The 19,067-nt window shown below is 49.5% G+C and overlaps 3 protein-coding genes across 9 annotated transcripts in view; 1 reads left to right on the forward strand and 2 right to left on the reverse strand.

Moving 5' to 3' along the window:
• Nucleotides 1–350: 350 nt before the first annotated feature.
• Nucleotides 351–5,183, reverse strand: gtf3c3 (general transcription factor IIIC, polypeptide 3). The gene is made up of 19 exons (XM_028425951.1): nt 4,900–5,183; nt 4,660–4,735; nt 4,235–4,560; nt 4,030–4,153; nt 3,764–3,955; nt 3,506–3,671; nt 3,282–3,429; nt 3,067–3,211; nt 2,892–2,992; nt 2,649–2,820; nt 2,374–2,576; nt 2,194–2,295; nt 1,971–2,103; nt 1,674–1,899; nt 1,532–1,586; nt 1,311–1,446; nt 1,071–1,195; nt 774–926; nt 351–679 (listed from the first exon to the last, which is right to left on the reverse strand). The coding sequence occupies exons 1-19, from the start codon at nt 4,990–4,992 to the stop codon at nt 557–559; spliced, it is 2,799 nt and encodes a 932-aa protein (XP_028281752.1). The 5' UTR covers nt 4,993–5,183; the 3' UTR covers nt 351–556.
• A 1,159-nt stretch (nt 5,184–6,342) lies between these two features.
• Nucleotides 6,343–8,221, forward strand: LOC114445010 (adenosine receptor A1-like). The gene is made up of 5 exons (XM_028419935.1): nt 6,343–6,467; nt 6,952–7,132; nt 7,204–7,338; nt 7,414–7,598; nt 7,666–8,221. Exons 2-5 carry the CDS (start codon nt 6,953–6,955, stop codon nt 8,219–8,221), a joined length of 1,056 nt encoding a protein of 351 aa, XP_028275736.1. The 5' UTR covers nt 6,343–6,467; nt 6,952.
• Nucleotides 8,222–9,357: 1,136 nt separating this feature from the next.
• The window catches only part of dmd (dystrophin), a 94,450-nt gene continuing 84,740 nt past the window's right edge, over nt 9,358–19,067 (reverse strand). For 3 of the 7 annotated variants that reach the window (XM_028425646.1, XM_028425619.1, XM_028425610.1), the window contains 17 exons: nt 16,850–16,911; nt 16,694–16,768; nt 16,127–16,328; nt 15,959–16,044; nt 15,717–15,874; nt 15,464–15,630; nt 14,590–14,701; nt 14,356–14,492; nt 13,993–14,031; nt 13,481–13,546; nt 11,761–11,826; nt 11,172–11,330; nt 10,823–11,066; nt 10,623–10,737; nt 10,418–10,507; nt 10,243–10,268; nt 9,358–9,889 (listed from right to left, as the gene is read on the reverse strand). In XM_028425646.1, coding sequence (XP_028281447.1) covers nt 10,246–10,268; nt 10,418–10,507; nt 10,623–10,737; nt 10,823–11,066; nt 11,172–11,330; nt 11,761–11,826; nt 13,481–13,546; nt 13,993–14,031; nt 14,356–14,492; nt 14,590–14,701; nt 15,464–15,630; nt 15,717–15,874; nt 15,959–16,044; nt 16,127–16,328; nt 16,694–16,768; nt 16,850–16,911 — 1,801 coding nt within the window. In that variant the 3' untranslated portion in view covers nt 9,358–9,889; nt 10,243–10,245. The remainder of the gene's footprint in view (nt 9,890–10,242; nt 10,269–10,417; nt 10,508–10,622; nt 10,738–10,822; nt 11,067–11,171; nt 11,331–11,760; nt 11,827–13,480; nt 13,547–13,992; nt 14,032–14,355; nt 14,493–14,589; nt 14,702–15,463; nt 15,631–15,716; nt 15,875–15,958; nt 16,045–16,126; nt 16,329–16,693; nt 16,769–16,849; nt 16,912–19,067) is intronic. The other 4 variants (XM_028425637.1, XM_028425627.1, XM_028425662.1 and 1 more) reach the window with 3 other exon arrangements.

Genomic DNA, 19,067 nt, shown 5'->3' on the forward strand with positions numbered 1-19,067 from the left:
CGATGAGCGAGCTCGGGCGTCAAAATAACTGATCTAACACCTCCCACCTCCCCCTTTGTGGACCTCGGGTGTCCAAACTGAGGCCCCCGGACCTTACAGGGGTCGCTAAAGAGGCAGTGAAGATCCAGAGCAATGTTAAGAGTAGGATTTACTCATGAGAAATGATCAGCATGTCTGTACTTAGAGAGGGATGGAGGGAAGATGATGGAAGCAGACGGCTGAGCTGGGAGGAGAGGAGGAGGGATTTGGTGAATAATCCCGCAGCCTTAATCTCTGTTACAAAAGGAAAACTCCTCTTTTGTCACATTATTGATAAAAAAAATAAAATAAAACATACAACAAACCGCACCTGTTTTTACACAAATATAGAATTTTATTTACAAATAAACAGAGGCTGGATTTAAATCCATAAATAAATACAAAATAATTTGACATGAATTATTAAATTCAGCTGAATAGACTCTGTGGCTGTCATTCATATTGTTCTAACCTCTGTTTATTATTTCAAAATGTGTGTTTGCGGATTGATTTCTGCATTCACCGACGACCTGCAGCCTCAGATGACACAGTGAGTGTTGATCAGCTGCCGCGCCATCTGCAGGTTCCCGCTGCTCTGGTAGATGAGAGCCAGGTTGAAGGCGATCTCCCTGCTCAGGTCGACCTGATCGTCTGCGATGCCCTGCGGCACGAAGAAGAAGAAGAAGAAATGTGTAGCTCACTCAGCACCATCCTGAAATCGCAACAAGTGTGGAGGAGGGAGGGGGGGGACTCACCTCCAGAGTTTGTGCCGGCAGCGTCAGAGCCTTTTGGTAGTAGTGTATGGCCAGGTGTGTGAGGCCCATCTGGTGCAGCGCTCTGCCCAGGTTGTACATGCTCTCCTGACACACCCCACGCAGCTCCACGTACCGCCACAGGAAGGAGAACCCCTGAGAACATACAGAGTTTAATGAAGCAAGAGCCACAAAAAGCACGTGCAGTAAAAGCCTGTATTTACAGATAAAGCTAACTGGCTAATCTTAGCTTGCAGGATTGCTAATCTCAGAGTAAATACAGCTCTCAAAGAACCCTACCTGCAGCACCAGAGTGTGTCGCTTGGCCACAAACTTCTGAGAGGCCATGTGGAAGAAAGTGAGGCCGACACACAGGCTGTGCAGCGGGTTGTCGGGATGAGTCTGGAAGGCCTGAACGTACTGGCCTAGAGACACACAATTTCAAAGATGTTCGACAAAAAGCCTCAGGTCCTTGAATGCATCATGATGATCTGAATTTTGCAATTCACATGCAATGTGTGTGTGTGTGTGTGTAAGCACCCAGAGCGTGTTTGAAGCTGCCGGACACCATGGCGTTGTGTCCGCAGAGCACACACAGGGCGTGGTTGTTGGGGTGTTTGAGCAGCAGGCGCAGGCAGAAGCGATGGTGGCGCTGGTGCTGCGAGTTGATGGTCAGCTGAGGAAGACAGAGGTCGGACATTTTGTTAGCGTCATCTCCTCGTGTGTTCCTGTCCATCAGTGACACACAGACAGTGACACACCTGGTTAAAAATATTCCATAACTGCGGCAGGTCCACGTTCTCCATCAGCATCAATCTGTGTGGGAGAATGTTTATTTTGATTTGATAAAAACGAAGCACTGATTGGAACACGTTCTCCACCAGATGGCGCTGCTGCATCTACCTGATGTAGTTGTAGGCTTTGTAGTAGTTGCGGTCGAGGATGGTGGCAGACAGGCCGAGGAACTCCAGCTCCTTCCTGTGCGGCTTGTTGTCGTAGAAGGAGTAGAACTCCATGGCCGAGTCCACCAGGAGCTCCGCCTCCTCGTAGCGCTTCACGTCCGACAGCGTCTGCACGCAGCTCACCAGCAGCTGCCACCAGTCCTCTTTGGACAGGACGTTCGTTTTACCTGAGACATGAGAGAGCCAATCAGCAGCCAGCACCAGATACGGTGGTTTCCGTGAACAGACGTGTACACACATGTGTTGTCCAGGTAGGCCGTTTCGTGGTCAGCGATCTCCGGCAGCAGGCTCTCCACCTTCACCAGCCTCAGGTGAGTCTCGCCGCACGTGGTCACGGAGCGCACGCACACTTTGGCTCGCTGCATGGCCACCTGCACACAACGACATGCGACCACACTGTCAGCTTCACCTTCAAACGTCTCGCTCTGCAAAGGCAGCACCACACACGAGGACTGTGTCACCTTCAGCAGCATGGAGATCATGGTGATCATGGCGTCCAGGTAGTCTTGGATTTTTCCCTGAGTCTTCAGCAGTGTGGAGCGATGCAGCAGCAGCTTCAACTCCTACCAACACACACACACACACGTTTACACACGTGATACGTTTACTGTGAGTGAATCCACAATAGGAAGTGTCCCTGCCTTCTGTGCCGCTGACGAGTCCTGTGCCAGCGTTTCGCTGTCGTACATGGACTCCAGCGCCTTCAGAGCGCAGTCCATCCGGCCCAGCTGCTGCTGCAGCGTGGCGAGGGACAGCCGCGCCTCCAGGTGCTGGGGAGCCATCTGCACCACTTTAGTGAAGCTTTCTGCTGCCGCCTCCATGTGGCCCAGAGCCTTCAGACACTCTGCGGGAGAAGACTCTTGTCAGACAGGTCCCGATGAGGACTGGGCTCCGACGCACCTGAACCTCTTCCTACCTGCATGTCGCAGCCAGACGACGGCCAGGTTGTACTTTTCAGACACAACGAGGGCGGACAGCAGCGGCAGAGCAGACATGTACCCGCCCTCCTCCAGGTACGCTTCAGCCACATCCAGGTACAGGTCCCCGATCTCCTCTGGACTCTGCTCCATCAGTGTTGACACCAGAACCTGAGGAAAGGAAGGTTCTTCTCTGAGTCAAACTAACTTTAAAAAAACTGGAGATTATGATAAAATCTTACATCCAGAGGCGTGCCGACATGCAGGTGAATGAGACAAACGATTAATTTGGCCCTGAGGTCCACGGGGACGCTATCTGGCACCTGCACGTCCTTTATTTCACCTGGACAGAGACACACACACATGACTTTACTTCCTGTCTGTGTTCTTTGTGTTCAGAGGAGATCGCCGCCTCACCTTTCTCCTCCGGTGTGATGTCTTTTCCCGCCTTTTTTTCTTCTTCTTCATTCCCCGCCTGCTGCTCGGCCGCCTTCTCGTCCATCACTGGTGCTGCTGCAGATTCAGCTCTGACCAAAACGATCCCTGCGAACTGCACCAGGACCTGAGAGAACAGCTCTGGTTAGGATGTGCTCTCTTTTATCCGCTCTCACTCATGCATGACGCTGCTCTACCTCCAGTGCCTTGTTGTACTGGCGGTTGGCGATGTAGAGCTCAGCGGCCATGTTGGTGAAGTCATCGCTGACCAAGTTAGGATGTCGTGCGAGAGCTTCCTCTATGACGCTCAGAGCCGCAGGCAGGTCGCTGCTTTCATAATAACTCCTGAACAGGAGAGACACAAACATGAACATGGCTGTCTGACCGAACATGTCCACTCCGTCCTCAGTCTGTCCCTTACTTGGCCATGTCCTTGGAGAGCTGCATGAAGTGCTCTCCATCCTCCAGCGGCAGCAGCGACAGGATCTTGCGGTAGCCGTCCATGCATTGTTTGTGCTCCCCCAGACGCATGTGGAGGCTGGAGCGCTCCCACAGGTAGCGCACATTGGTGGAGTCGTATTTAATGGCTGTAAGAACGAAGACACATGGAAGATAATCAACCAAAATTACAAAATAAGCAAAATAAGCAGACAGGATACGTCTCATCACTCTGACCGACCTTTGGAGTAGCAGATGATGGCCTGCCGGATGTTGTCCTGCTCCAGCGACATCTCCGCCAGCCTGATCCACTCCTCACAGTCCGACGGGTTGAGGTGGGCGGCGATCAAACCAAACTGCAGCGCTTTGTCCATGTCCTCGTTGTCCTCATAGATCATAGCCAGCGTGGAGAAAGGCTCATAGGCCAGAGGAGCTGCAGGAGAGGACAGAGGACACTCACTCTGTTTCCAAGGTTCCAAAGGTCAGTGAAGTGAGCGTGTGTCCTACCCTGTCTGATGATCTCCATGCACATCAAGATGGCGTCCTCCTTCTCTCCTCTAGCGTAGCGGATGTTAGCTTCTCCCATGAGGCCTCTCAGAGCACGGGGCAGCTTGCTGCCATGACGTCGCCCCTGGGCAAAAACACACAGTCACCCACTAACACTGAGCTACACCTGCACCTGCCTGCTCCTCCTCCTCCACCTCCTCCTCACCTTCATCATCTTCTTGTTCTCCCGGTTTAGCTCCATCTCCAGTGCGAACACATCTCCCACCGACACATCCTCAGCTTCCTCTTCCTCTGTCTTCTGCTTCTTCCTCCTCCCTCTCAACCTCCCTCCTGGCTTCAGCTTCTCCTCCGTCTCCTCTGTTTTTCCAACTTCCTCTGCAACATAATCCTTATCACCTTCATCATCAACATAACTTAAGCTGTCCTCCTCCTCTTCTTCCTCCTCCTCCTCCTCTGAAGAAGATGGCAGCTCTGTTGTTTCTCCCAGCATGGAGGCGAAGGCCAGCTGGACTCCTGGGCTGACTCCCTCTTCTGTGAAGAGAGCAGTCAGGTTAAAATAACCTGTATGAACGCTTGTGTTATTTAGCAAAGTATCTGCTCTGAAAATGGCCCCGTTACAAAAACTTTTACCAATTTTCGCTGGTGTTTGAGCCGAAGTGGAAGGCTGAGCGTCATCCTCATCCTCTTCACCTGCTTCCTCTGACTCCTGAAAGGACAAAGCCCACAAAATGTATCTGACCGGAAACAGACAAAATAACCCAAACCGACAGTATCACATACAATTCTGGAAAGCCTGTGCTAGCTAGCTAGTTGGTTTTAGCCAACCGGCTAACTAACATATCAAGTTTTTAATCACATTTTATGAATTACCTTTACTTTTCGCTCGTCTCTCCTTCTGTCAAACTCTTCAAAAGTGATTCTTCCCTCCAGATAGTCGATGAGCTCAGAGCTGAAACCAGACATGTTTGTCCGCTGCTGCTAACAGACTACTTCCGCAAACAAGCTCCGTCACATCACGTGACAGCGGACTAAACATCAACAGAAATATGTTTTTTTATTTTTAAAAACCTGCACTGCACCAAATTTAAGAATTATTACATCGTCTGCGACTTCTCAAACAGTTCCCACCACACTGATTTACGGTCACGTGACCCACGAACACTTCCGGTGGTCGTTCTCAAAAGTACATGAATTTAATTTATCGCCACTTGGTGGCGGAATGCAGGAACTACACTTAACATCAGCCACCGAATAAATAACTCCACCCTCATGCACTGTTCGGGACATTTTTGTCCTCTGAGAGTCATTTTTCTGTTTATTTTGGCCATAACTTTGTCAATATGTGAACAAATTGAATCATTTTTGCTCAACAAGCTTAATTTTACATACATTTTGTTAATATGATTTTAAAATTTTTCATAAGTCAACAGGACACTGTGGGCAAGTTTTACCCCCTTATGTGTTGTTCGGGACAAAAATGTCCCCTAACTTTAACGCTTTTAAAAATATATCAGATAAATATTTTTTGGAAATTTTTTTGCTTAGACCTTTTAATTAACTTCAGCTCTAATCAACAGTAAAGAAAAAATCATTTTCCCCCAGGAGTTTAACAATTTCATAAGGGGTGGTGCTGAAGATTTTCTTTAACCTTTATTACAGTCTTGGTCATGTCAAACATCAGTAAAAAAATGGACTTTATTGCATTATTAGTTTTTGCACAGCACTGGATTTTCATTTTTTCTCCCATTTTGTCCCATAGACTTCCATTATAACCACATTTTTGACTGCACAGCCATGGCACTACATAATCATGCATTCTTGATTGTTGGTGGTTTACCCTGTTGGTAGGAGGTAACATTTAATGACCAGGGTCATTAAGTTGTTAACTGTAAAAATCACAAATGTTACCTCCTGTTGATCAGAACTGAAGTTAATTAAAAGGTCTATGCAAAAAAATTTCAAAAAAATATTTATCTGATATATTTTTAAAACCGTTAAAGTTAGGGGACGTTTTTGTCCCGAACAACACATAAGGGTAGTGTTTGCGAACAGTGCATGAGGGTTAAATTCAAATAAGGAACATAAAAATATATCAATATAATTTATGGTCGGACGACAATAGTATAATTCATTACTTATTTGTATTATTGATGTTACACATCTGTGATCAACATTTAATGAAAGACAACCTGAAATATGTTTTCAGAGCATGTCAGCTTTTCCTGTTTCACCCACATCCACAGCTCCATGGCAACCGCTGCTGCTGCTCATTCAACAGCCTGTCGCATGCTGTGCTTCCTTTATATCCGCCAGACCAGACAGAGAAGGGAGCAGAGGAAGAGGAGACTAAAGTGAGGATGATGATGATGATGAGGATGCTGCTCCTGGTCTGCATCAATGCCTCTCATCTGGTACTGTTGGTGTCTTGCATAGAGCAGGTGAGTGAAGTTATTGGGTCAAACTCTTTAAAAGGAAGTAAGATGTGTGTGTGTGTGTGTATAAAACACACACACATACCTCAGTGTGTGAACATGTGGTGGATGAGAAAAGACATTTGTGGTAAATGTGTGAATTCTGCCTCATAAACGTGTAGTTACTTCAGCAGATGATGATGATGATGATGATGATGAGGGGCTCATTGTGTGATGTTTCATTTTATTTTCAATGCACACAGCAGCAGATCTGAATCCATATCAGTGTACGTGTGAACAGTCAACACACAGGTCTGTGTTGTTGCATGTGTGTGTATTTGTGTCTTATCTGGAACAATTTTCACCGCTCAGTTGGTCAGTACAAAGGCCACTGTTCCTCTGAGCAGTGTGTGTGTGTGTGTGTGTGTGCGCTCAGTCAGAGCGAAAATTGGACGGCTGGCACGCCATCGCTTCAATTTTCTGGAAATGTCACCTTCTGTCTTCCTCTCAGCATGAATGTGACGCCTGCTAGCTGCACGGCAGAGTCGCCGTTGGGAGTCCAGCCCCTCCTGAAATGGCTTTACATCGCCACGGAGCTGGTCATCGCTGTGCTGGCCATCGTGGGGAACATCCTGGTCTGCCTGGCTGTCAGATGCAACAAGAGGCTGCGCACCTACACCAACTACTTCCTGGTGAGAAGAGCAAAAATTTCACCACTGCCTGAAAAAGAAAAAAAGAAAGTGTGACACTGCTCTATGTGAAGGTGTCCATGGCGGTGGCGGACATCCTGGTGGGCTTGTTGGCCATCCCCTCTGCAGTGCTGACAGACCTGGGCAGACCGCATCACAACCTGCCGCTGTGCCGGGTGCTGCTCAGCATCCTGCTGGTCCTCACACAGGTGAGTGTGGGAGCTCAGACTGGTGAGGTCTGACCCGGTGCTTGTGGTCTCACGTCTCTCCTCTTCCTCCTCCAGAGCTCCATCCTGAGCCTGTTGGCGGTGGCAGCAGAGCGCTACATGGCCATCCTCCTGCCCTTCCAGTACCAGCGCATCATGAGTCCCCGGAGCACCCGGCTGGCCCTGCTGGCCACCTGGGCCCTCGGCGGCCTCTCCGGCTCCGTGCCCCTCATGGACTGGCAAAGACAACCTGCAGACTCCAAGTAAGAACGGTTGACTTCAGGAAATCCCTGCAGCTCCTGTGTGACTGATTGCGTCCTCTCATTCCAGCGTCTGCGTCTTCAGCTGTGTGGTGGACATGCGCTACATGGTCTACTTCAACTTCTTCTGCTGCCTCCTGCTGCCGCTTGTCGCCATGTCCATCATCTACGGCCGCATCTTCCTCACCGTCCGCCACCAGCTCAGAAGCATCGCTGTGGCCGGAGGCGGGAGCTCAGGCGGCGGGGCGAGCAGAGAGGACGAAGAGAGAGAGAGTAAAGAGGGGGAGGCAGAGTCTGGAAGTGAAACCAGCTCCACCTCTGCTCCTGCCAGCAGGCCCAAACCCAGGACCCGCCCCCACCGGGAGCTGCAGAAGGCCACGTCCCTCTTCCTGTTGCTCTTCCTCTTCATGGTGTGCTGGATGCCCATCCACCTCATCAACTGCATCATGCTGCTGTGCCCGCAGTGCAACGTGCCCATGTGGCTTGTGCTGGTGGCCATTCTGCTCTCCCACGCCAACTCGGCCCTCAACCCGATCCTGTACGCGTACAGGATGAGGTCCTTCAGGCAGACGCTGGTGAGGATGTGGAGGCAGGTGCGTATGAGTGTTGGGCCAAAGCCGCAGTAAGGAGGAGGCCCCCCCACCCATCACACCCTGAGCAGGAGGTGGAGGCCACACCTGAGGACAGAAGACTGGAATGAAGCAGCAGAGTCAGATCAACATAACTGCGTGCTTTATTGATATACAGTAAAGCATTTTATAATACAGTAGTAAGGCATATATTTGGTGGAATCTGATATGTTGTGACATATTGACGAGTTATTTAAAAATGTGAGAATGAAACAAACGAAAAAAATGTTAAAACTAAAAGAAAAAAATTCAGTGTCTGCTTAAAAACACGCTGCTCGTCCTCCCAGTGGTTAAATAAGGATGGATTTTCACCTCACACAGCACAAAACCGAACACACACACTCAAAAGATGGAGTACGTCCCGGGTTTGACAGTATAGTGCACACACGGATATATGAAAGAAACGCATCCAAACATTCAGCCTGGAGGCTCGTACAGTGCAGCCGACGTTAGAGGAGAGCGGGGCGACGTTCACGCGAGGTAGAGCTTACATTAGCCAACGTTCTTCCTCTTGACTGCGCTCTCACAAGGCTCTGAGGAAGCATCCCAGTGAGAAAAGGGTTAACTAAAATGTGCGCGTCCACACCAAGGCCCCGATGCAGAACTGAGGCTTTTAATTTGAAAATCCCGGCAGCTTTAATGCAACAAATATAAATGTGTGTGTGTGTGTGTGTCAGGGGAGGTCGTCCCAGGAAACAGGAAACGACAGGCCCTTTCAAAATAAAACAGAGAAACAGAGAGCAGCCATCATCTGAAGATAACAACAACAGCATGACACTGATGATGAAAGATAAAGCAGGACTCTTATTTTGACACTGCCAGCTTGAAGGTGTGTGTGTGTGTCGGGTTTACATTCTATGAGAGCACACACCGCTTCCTAAAAACCTCCAGTCTCAGTCCTGGATCGGGTCTGTCTGTGACGCTGTGGACTCAAATTAACAACGACAGGATGGATGGATGGATGAAATGAGGTTTGCCCCAACCCCCACCCCACAGACACACACACACACACACACAACCACACACACACACACAACGTACTGTAAAGATCCAGGATGCCTGCATTACCTTGACAGTAGTGTACGCTGTTATAGAAAGACATTTTCCTCTTAGAAAGCACCCTTATGATTACAATCATTCTTTTTTTTTTTTTTTTAAGATACAAATATCTGAAATGCTTTAGCCGTCGCCCCGGTTACAAAGAGATGGCAAATATACGACCACACTGAACACACTTGTTTTGTACCTCTCTGTGTCGTCCTCCTGTTTTTATACAATTGCATAGAAGTTTAAAAACCAGCTCTGTTAATAACAAAACGACTTCAGGACGTTTTAAGAAACTACCGAAATCTACAAGTTATATTTGTTTCTTTTTCTTTTTTTTTAACGCATCTTTACTGGAACCGCAATCCTTCACAAAAATAGACGTTATATATATATTCTCTTTGTAAACTGTTTCCGTTTCAGTTGTTTTGACTAGAAAAGCATGCTATTGGAGGGAGAGGAGGAGGAGGAGGAGGAGGAGGGAGGAAGGTTAAAGGCGGGATCAGAAGGGCAGGGCCTCGTGCTGTTCGGCGCGCTGCTCGTCTGTCATCACGCTGACCAGCGACTCCATGGCGCGGCCCAGATCGTCGGCCATGTGGAACAAACTGCCGATGCTGGGACCTTAAAGAGAGGAGAAGACGCTGCCCGTTAGTGACGGCTGAAATCAAGATGGCGCCTCTCGCTCTGGATGTTTGATGCTAAGTGGTGCATTAGCATGAGCCGAGGTGACGAAAGAAGTGCAGTAAGACCTCCATGTTAAACCCTCACGGCGTCGTTAAAGGTGTGGCTGCTTCCTGCCATGCTGGGATTAGCAGTTATGTGGACTTAAGATGACGTGAAGGAAGGAAATGACAGCAGAAAAGAAGGAGGGACAGGTGTTTGCATTTCCCCACTGCATCCCTTCATTAATGCACTTATAAGATGAGCACGGGGGGAAAGAATGACACAAGAAGAGAGAAAGCTGAGCCACTGACCTCTCATGGGTGTCCCCGTCTGCCTGCTGGCTCACGGAGGAGAAAAGGAGGAAAGAAACAGAGAAGGAGAAACAGGAAGAAAGACGTCAATCAGCCTTACGTGGGTCGTAGAGAGGAAGGAAGACGTCTGGCATTGGATTCAGACAGGAGTGATACTGAGTGTGGTGTGTGTTACCCTGGCTGTGAGGGAAAGAATTGTTGAGCTGCTCCATCACTTCCTCCAGCCCTGATGCATCCTGGGAAGGACTGGACATCTCGTCATCACCTGAAACAGGAAGCAGGTTGAGTGCGTGGCCTGATGCGGCATCCAGCAGCCTGGAACTGCTGCTATTTATGTCCTCATGCTTTAAAAAGTGTGTGTGTGTGTGTGTGTGTGTTACCCATTGTGTCAGTAGTCTGGCTGGCAGCCACACGGAGCAGAGGCAGGGAGGAGTCGGAGCGCTGAGAGGAGGTGGAGGGAGAGGACAGAGCCGTGCCGTTCACCTTGGAATCCGTCTGAGAAACACAACACATGTCGTCACACACACTGTGGAGAAGCTGCTGTGTGTGTGTGTGTGTGTGCGCCGCCTTCGGCGTGTACCTGCTCCAGCAGCTGCCTCAGTCGGTGCAGTTGGGACTCCAGCTGTTTGTTGTGGTCCTCCAGGATCTGCATCCGGGCCTCCAGGCGGCCTTTGTGCTGCCGGAGCAGCTTGGCCTCAGCGATGAGCTCGGCGTCGCGCGCGCTCTGCGGCGACACCGGGAGCATCTCCGGCGGCGACGGCAGCGGCGACAGACCCTTCCTGTCGTGGGCCTTTTTCAGACGGTCGTACTCGGCTTGTAGCTTCCTGCACAGAGGACATGACTGTCGGTCACACATGAATCCATCATGGCTTCCTAGTTCAGCGCAGAATGTTTTGACAAAAAGAAGAAGACCGGTCCCGCCACTTAACCTGTTCTCCTGCTCCAGGTCGTTGAGGACCCTCTCCAGCTCTCCCTTCTCCTCCGTTTCCATAGAGATGAGGATCTGGGCGGGGCTGCGGGGCTGGCTGAGAGGAGAGCCTTGGTTCAGAGACTGGCAGTAGTGCTGGATCAACATGTGCTCGTCATCGCTGCAGACACAACACACATCAAACCCACCAGTGATGGTTGCACACACACACACACACACACACACACGCACACAAAGGGGGAGATGGAGAAACAGAAAATCAGGAAGTGAATGAAAGAAGAATCTGAAGCACAGTGGGGACAGAGAGGGGGCCAGAGACGCTGGACTGGCTGCGCTCTGCCGGCTCTGAGCCATGTTTGGGCAGAGTTTTAATTACAAAAGGTATTTAGATGCTGCTGTGATGCGCTGGCTTTATCTCCTTATTTTAACATGTGATACGTTGATGCAAACAACAACGATAACACAGACACTAGAACATGTATCAGAAGCAGCCGCTGGACAGAAAATAAAACACAAGACACACGGCGAGCCGATCGGTGAGTGAGGAGGGTTTGGCAAAAAAAAAAACAACAACAAAAAGCGGTTCTCACATGCTTTCATTGGGTGAGATACTGTCATTCAGATAAGAGCCATTACGATTCTCCATTTCTGCTAACCTGCGGAGGGGGAAGAAACAAGAGCAGTCAGTCCCAACAACACCAAACGCCTCAGCAAACAAGCAGACTTTACAGCCATGGTTCAGAAAACCCTCAGAAGACTGGAAATCTGGAGGATTTGGTGAAGCACAGGATGGAATAATCTGGCACTGGATGCGAAAATCAACACACACATGAACACACATGAAGCTGAAGCCAGTATGTGATCAGCTTAGCTCAACAACAAAAAAAGACCAAGAAAGCAGTTTAAAGAAAAGCCGACCCTCTGAACCGCTCCAAAAACTGCAGAAACACCAGAGTTTCTGACGGTCCCTGAATGCATCGCGTGCAAGATTTTGTCACATGAGTATTTGCCATTGACAGTAAAAACTATGGACAGAGCTTCCGTGACGTCACCTGTTTGTTTCTGAAGAGCCGTTCTGAGGCTCGGTGGGAGGTTCCAGGACGTTGATGACCGCCGCCATGTTGGCAGCGTCACGTCTGCCAAAACTCCAAATATAGACAAAAAGGGGGGCCACGAGCGGGGTTTAGGGGGGCGGGCAATCGTGGAAGAAGGAAACTCACGTTGTGATACGTCAACTGTCTGTCACTCAAGCGGCAACGCCCATAATTATGCGTAATTTTAAGTCCGAATACAATTGAAACGAGTGAGTTGTAAAAAAATTCACCCCCCCTACAATTGACACTAGAAGAGAACCTATCATCTGAGACCAGAGTGGTTTTTTGTACCAGGCTGTAAACATGTTTTTTTCTGCTGTGAAGTCGGCCATTTTAACATGGGAGTCTATGGGAAATTACTCGCTTTTGGAGCCAGCCCCCAGCTGTTGCGGCGTGAATTACAAGTTTTGACACTTCCGCATGGGTTTCAACTTTGAGCCCCGAAGGTTGCCGCTTGGTAACCATAACCGCTATGTGCAGGATTTCTACAGTGGTTCTAACGTGTGTCAGGCTGCACAGAGACCCGTCTGAGTTCTGATGTTTCCACAGAGCTGCAGGAGCCCACACTGAGTGGAACAGTGACAGGAGTTTGGGGTTCAGAGGGTTAATTAAACTGTTGCTGCTCCACAAAGAGTAAAGTACAGTTAACGTTAAAGCAGGCGGACTGTGACAGACTAGCATCTTCCTGGGTGCTGCTCTAACTGCAGAGACAGAGATAACCTGCTGGCCCAGGAGTCATCAGCTCACTCAAAGCTTCATTATGTTACTGCCTTTCCCCTCCAGCTCCATTTAATCTGATCTGGAATCAGGCAGTTTGAGGAGCGGCAGGGCCAGTGTGTGTGTGTCTGTGTGTGACTGCTTCTTGTCCCTCAGTGGTGGCTCTCTGTGCTGATCATCAGCTTTATTATGCGCCAAATGATCGGGGGAAAAAGTTGACCAGAAGGTTTTGCAGAACTGCGTCAGTAAAGAATTAGGGCAACTGATCCCCTGTGAGTTAACGGCTGCATGAGCACAGCAGGAGGAAGGAGAGGCGTCTCAATGCAGCGCTCCTCCAAATTCATTACTCCTAATCACATCAATCAAAACAGTGCTGCTGTTTGGGAGGAAAAGCTCTCTGGAGGAGCCATTATCTGTGACACACACACAGGGCAAATGTAGGGAAAAAAGTGGAGCAAGGGTGTGTCCCGCTGCGAGTGTGTGTGTGTGTTTGTGTTACCGGTTGGCGTAGTGTTCGATCCGAGTGTGCGTGTCGTCATGTGAGAGCTGGGGAGACGATCCAGGCCTGCGAGAGAGGGACAGAAAGAGAGAGAGAGAGAGACGACAGAGCCTGTGAATCCAGCCAGGAGGAACTCCATGATGATAAACACACACATGAATCCACAGGAGGACGATGACAGGAGCTGATGCATGTAAATCAGCTGGTATCCTGCACTGCTGCTTCAAAGCAGGATCTAAAGTGTGTGAGGAGAATTTAACAGTTTGACTTTCAGGTCACACAGGTAGTGCCGGGCGTGGAGGTGGATGCGGAGAGAGAGAGCAGCTGGTGTCGTCTGAAAGGTGCGAGCGCACACCTTCGCTGTGTGTAACATTGTTAATGTGGTGTGTGGTGGAGCAGCAGCAGGAAGATGACACAACACAAAGGATGAGTGAGGAGAGAGCACAACACATGATGCAAAACCACGCACGGGGTGGGTGTGTGTGTGTGTGTGTGTGTGTGTCTGTACTCACGCATGGTCTACGGGCCAGAAGTTGATCAGAGTGACAGGACTGCAAGACAAAAAAAGGTGAAATGGTGACACAGGAAGTGGGAGGACGGCGCACAGCAAGCCATGAAGCCAGCTGTAGTCATGGAGATGTGGGATGGCACCGGACTGACGCGACAGCAGCACGAGGAGATGTGAACAATCACTGTGGATGCCTGCTTACTGGTAGCATTAGCAACTATTAGCATCCCTTTACAGGCGTTAGCAGTGAATAATGAGGCTACACTGACTGAACAACACCCAGAAACTGATCGGGGTTCAGAGGGTTAAATGAAATAACCTCAAAAAGCAATCATGATGTTTACATCTAACATCCTGTGAGCCTCACGTTTCCATGTTGTCTCCCTCCAGGATGGTCTGGACAGGCAGGTAGCCCATGCGTGGATGTTTGGCGAAGTAGCGCTTTGTCCTGAACTTGTTCTTCAGCACCTTGGCGAAGTCCCTGACGTCCTCGCCTGACGTAGTCTACAAACAGAGGAGCAACAGCCTTCACCCTTTTTTTCATTTGCATGTACACACAGTGAAAGAAGGAGGAGGAGGAGGAGGAGGAGGAGTCTCATACCGGAGTGCAGTACTCCACCATGGGGTACTGCATCTTGTGTCCCTTGGCGACACGGCCGGAGAAGAAGCAGCTTTGGCAAATGTCATAGTTGAAATGTTTCAGGCTCCGATATCTGGGGAGAGAAGAGGAGGAAGAGGAGGAGGAGGAGGGAGGAGGTCATGAAACCAGAGAGTAAGGAGCGGGACACAAAGGAGCGCAAACAAAAGACGGAGCGGAGATGAAAGAGCAAACAGGGAGGGGATCAATAAAAGGAGAAGATTTACAGCTCTGTTTTCTCCAGGGTGGGACTGCTTCAAATTCCTTCAGCCCTAATGGGAAATTTATTCTCCAGCCGTCACACTCTTCATTATAAGTTATCACCTTTTGTTGTCATGAAAGGGGGGGGGGGGCGTCCGACACGGACCCGGCCTGCAGCGAATCAGAGTCCCTCAGCACTATTTTAAAGGTCTGAGGTTACAAATAAGACTCCGGTTCTGTCATTAGAATCACACCATCACTCATTCACGTGTGAGTGTGTGTGTGGCGCTCACAGCTCTGTAACTCTGAGGGCGATCTCATTGATCAAACCGCTGAAGCTAATGTGCTTTTTACACCCACCCGGTGGCTTTTTGGCCTCCTGGCCTCATGAGGAAAACACGCCGTCGCAATAGAGTTAAATGAAATAACGGCTTTTTAGTGTGGGATCAGGGACAAAACGTCTGAGGAGCATATTTAACGTGGTGCTTCGCTGCATTTTTTTCACTGCGGCTTTATTACTTCTGATGATGGGACCCCACAGGTTCAATTTGGGCCTGACTGAAAATGAAATTAATTCTGTTTTATCGCCCTCCAAGGAGAATCTCCCCCCCTAAAGTCGGCTCAGAGAGACGCTGACCTGAAGCCGATGATGGGACACTCCTTGCAGATGTTGCACTTGGCCTGGTGCTTAGCGGTCTCTGCGGCCGCCACGCGATGCAGGACGGGTAACCACACCATTGACTGAGGCTCCAGACGCATCCAGTCCAGGAAGACGGCCGCCTCCAGCTCCGGTTTGTTATTGGCCTGGAAAAAAAACAAACAGAAACAGGAAGTGAGCGTGTTCATCGCGACGTCATCGTACGAAAACTCCACTCGGTTGGGCGACGTACAAACTGGAAGCAGCTGCGGACGGAAGGCTCGATGTTGGAGCCGCCGAACGAGGCCACCTCGCCAAGCTGCCGGGGGATCTGGATGGAGTCGTGGAGGAGGAGGCCCAGGCGACGCTGGTCGCAGAAACCCGTGGCGCTGGCGACCTGCCGGAACAGAACTGCAGCAGGAGTGGGAGAGAAGGGTTTGTTCGAAAATGATAACACACAAAAAGAAGACGCACAAAGAAGCCACGCTGACTCACATCTGTACTTATCCTCCAGGTGTGCCTTGCAGAGCGAGATGACTCCAGTTTTGAACGACAGAGTCCGGATCTTTCCGGTGCGGCCGCTGAAAAAAAACGACAAAGGAGCGTGTTACACATCCACTGGAACCATTCCACTCCTCTGTGTGTGTGTGTGTGTGCACGTACGTGTCGTAGACGTTCAGCAGCCAGTTGAGGCACATGTCGACGCAGAGAGGGACATTGACCAGATGGGCGTGGCTCTGCTCCAGCCGCTGGTACAGGCTGGTGAGAGAGGTGACCAGCTGGGAGATGTCCAGCAGCTGCTCGTTCTGCTTCAGGCCGTGCTGGTCGAACACCTCGCAAGCCATGGGCATGCTCAGCAGGTCCACTGAACGCACAGGAAGACAGAGGACATCAGCTGATTCTCGCCATTATCATCTGATCTGAAACCTCCTTAAAACACACATCACTCGCATCAACAGCTTGTAGGCGGCTCACACCCTCTGCAGCTCCACCAGCGAGAGACGGGATGAGTAAACACACATATGGACACACACACACACACACACACACACACGCTAAGCAGAGCAGATAAAGAGTGCGAAAGAAGAGCTGCGCCGTAAATGAAACGACGAGAGACGGCGAGCGCCACGCGTCAGGAAACGGAACACGTGGGCGGGCTGGAAGACAACGAGAGGAGTACTCATCCTCTACGCACAGACACAAAGCTTAGTTTAAATACACCGTACTCACAGCAGAGCGCCTTCTGCAGGCGTCGCAGCTTCATGGCCGTGCGGTACGCCGAGAAGCGGACGTTGTTCAGGTCAGCTGAGGAAACAAAGACACGTTTTGTCACTTTAATACTTCCTGTAAATAACATCCGAAACATGTAGACGGAGCGTGTCTTACCCAGAGACTGGTAGAGCTCGGCCATCTTGGGATGGTCCCAGCATGTCGTCTGGGTCTGATGGCTGAAAGGAGGCAAAAAAAAAAAAAAAAAGGAGGCGTTAAGACATCCACCGCTGAAAGCAGCAGTTATTTTGGATGTGGTGTAACCTACAGCAGATAAAAGCAGCTTCATCCACTGAATGGACAGCAAACACTAGGGACCACAGCCATGTTTATGAACTCTCTGTATTCTACTGTATGTGTGTTTCTTAGAAAGACTGTGGCACAGACTCCATCCCTCCTGCCTCAGAGCCAGAGGGAAGAGAGAGAGAGAGAGAGAGAGAGAGAGGGATGGTTGCTGTGTCATTCCCCCCCTCGTGACTGCTGCTCGCCACGTGTGTGTGTGTTTTAATAATCATGTGGCTCAGCTTTAAAAAGACACATTTTCTATTATTGTGCTGCAAGAAAAGGAAAAAAAACACATCCCGTCGATGTGCCTCCTGTCAAGCTTTTAGTATGGATTCTTGTCACATGACCGTTGGTCACAAGTGAACCAATCACATCTTACGAGCTGCGCAAAAGAGTGCGGAATTTTTTTGGATTGTTTTGTGAATTTGTAATTAATAGAAATAGTAGGTAGTGTTGCTTAAACGTCACACGATGCATTCAAGCTCCCCCTTTTTCTTCTTGTTGTTGCACTTCTTCAGCCATCTTGTGGAAGAATATTATATTGAAAGTATCTCACTTTTCTGCAGCGCTTCCTGCAGCCCCAGTGCTTGTCAATAGAAATAATAGAAACGAGACAAATGGCTGCACAAACCACGCCGCACATGTTGAGCTGGTCACACACACACACACACACACAAGAGTATCTGCAGTTAACCTTTGTGTAAAAACACATACGGATGATCATTTTTACGTGCTGCCGTTTTTTTCCCACACTGCCCTTGTTTTTCTCTCTGCCGCTCTCCCACACTCCCCACTCCAGATAATGAGGAGAGGGGTCCCCTGGTGAAGAGCTACTTAAAATCCTCAAAGCTCAGACTCTGTGCAAACAGGAGCACCGCCACCGCCGCCACAGCCACCAGGCTCATCACGAGCGCGCTTGCTCCCGAGCCGCTTGGACAAATGCCTCTAATAAGCGTGCAGCCGCCGCTTCTTATCGCCGCAGCAGCTCCTCATTTCCTCAGAAACATGACAGGATGTCCCTGAGTGAGGCAGGTGACTCGCTGCTTTTTCCACACTTCACATCCAGCTGAAGTGCACGTTTCACACAGCTGTTTGTGTATCAATCAAGGACAAACGGTCCATACAGCCTCCTCCTGCTCATGTGTCATGAGAGCCAAAGGGTGTTTGTTAACCTCTGACCCCCCACTCACAATGCACTGATAAGCACACATTCCAGCCTCACACATCATGTTTTCACCTGACCAATACCTACAAAATTCAAAAGTGCATTTCCACCCAGAAGTCCCAGGCGGATTAATGAATTCAAAAAAAAAAGACGTAAGTCATCGTTGGCCTGCAGGAACCCAGTCTCTGTGGTTGTTTTGTGCTCTCTGAAAGCTGACACGGTCTCTTCACAAAACGTCTCATGGCTCCGGGACATGCCCAAGTGTTGCTAATGCATTGTAAACTGTCAAAAGATGAACTGCAGCAGCAGCAGCAGCGGTCTGGGATTTGCTGCCTTGCTCCGGGGCGATGTTATTGTAGCTGACAAGAGAAGGCAGTGAGGGAGACAAGCGGGAGGAGACGCTTATGGTTTAAGCGAACAAAAACACACTCAGCTCTGTGATGCTGTGGTCTCACAGCCTTTGAAAGAAGGTGTCTTGCTTTGTAGATGCTAGCTTATTTGCTAATAATAACAAACAGCTAGCTAGCTAGCGCCTGCACCAAAATAGCTAGCAGTAGCTAACCCATCCAAACCCTTTGGATGTTGCAAATAACTTAGTAATAATAGATAAATGCAGGGTAGCTAGCTAGCCGCGATTAGCGTGCCGCCTTGTTTTAGCTGAATGCAATGGTTAGCATACCTTTATTCTAAGCTTAGCTGCTAGCTGTTAGCTACTAGCTGCTACTGTGTAATAACAACAATGTAAACACAGGGTACAGGATGCTGGGTGCAGTTCACTTAAACGCCACAGGTGTCACTGTTTTCAGGTGTTTTTGTTGATTCACATTGACCCTTTAATGTGTGGACGTTTCTTCCATCCAAAAAAAAATTAGAGCTTGTGGCTGA

The sequence above is a fragment of the Parambassis ranga genome, chromosome 2, assembly GCF_900634625.1.
Source record: "Parambassis ranga chromosome 2, fParRan2.1, whole genome shotgun sequence".
In the NCBI taxonomy this organism is placed as follows: domain Eukaryota; kingdom Metazoa; phylum Chordata; class Actinopteri; family Ambassidae; genus Parambassis; species Parambassis ranga.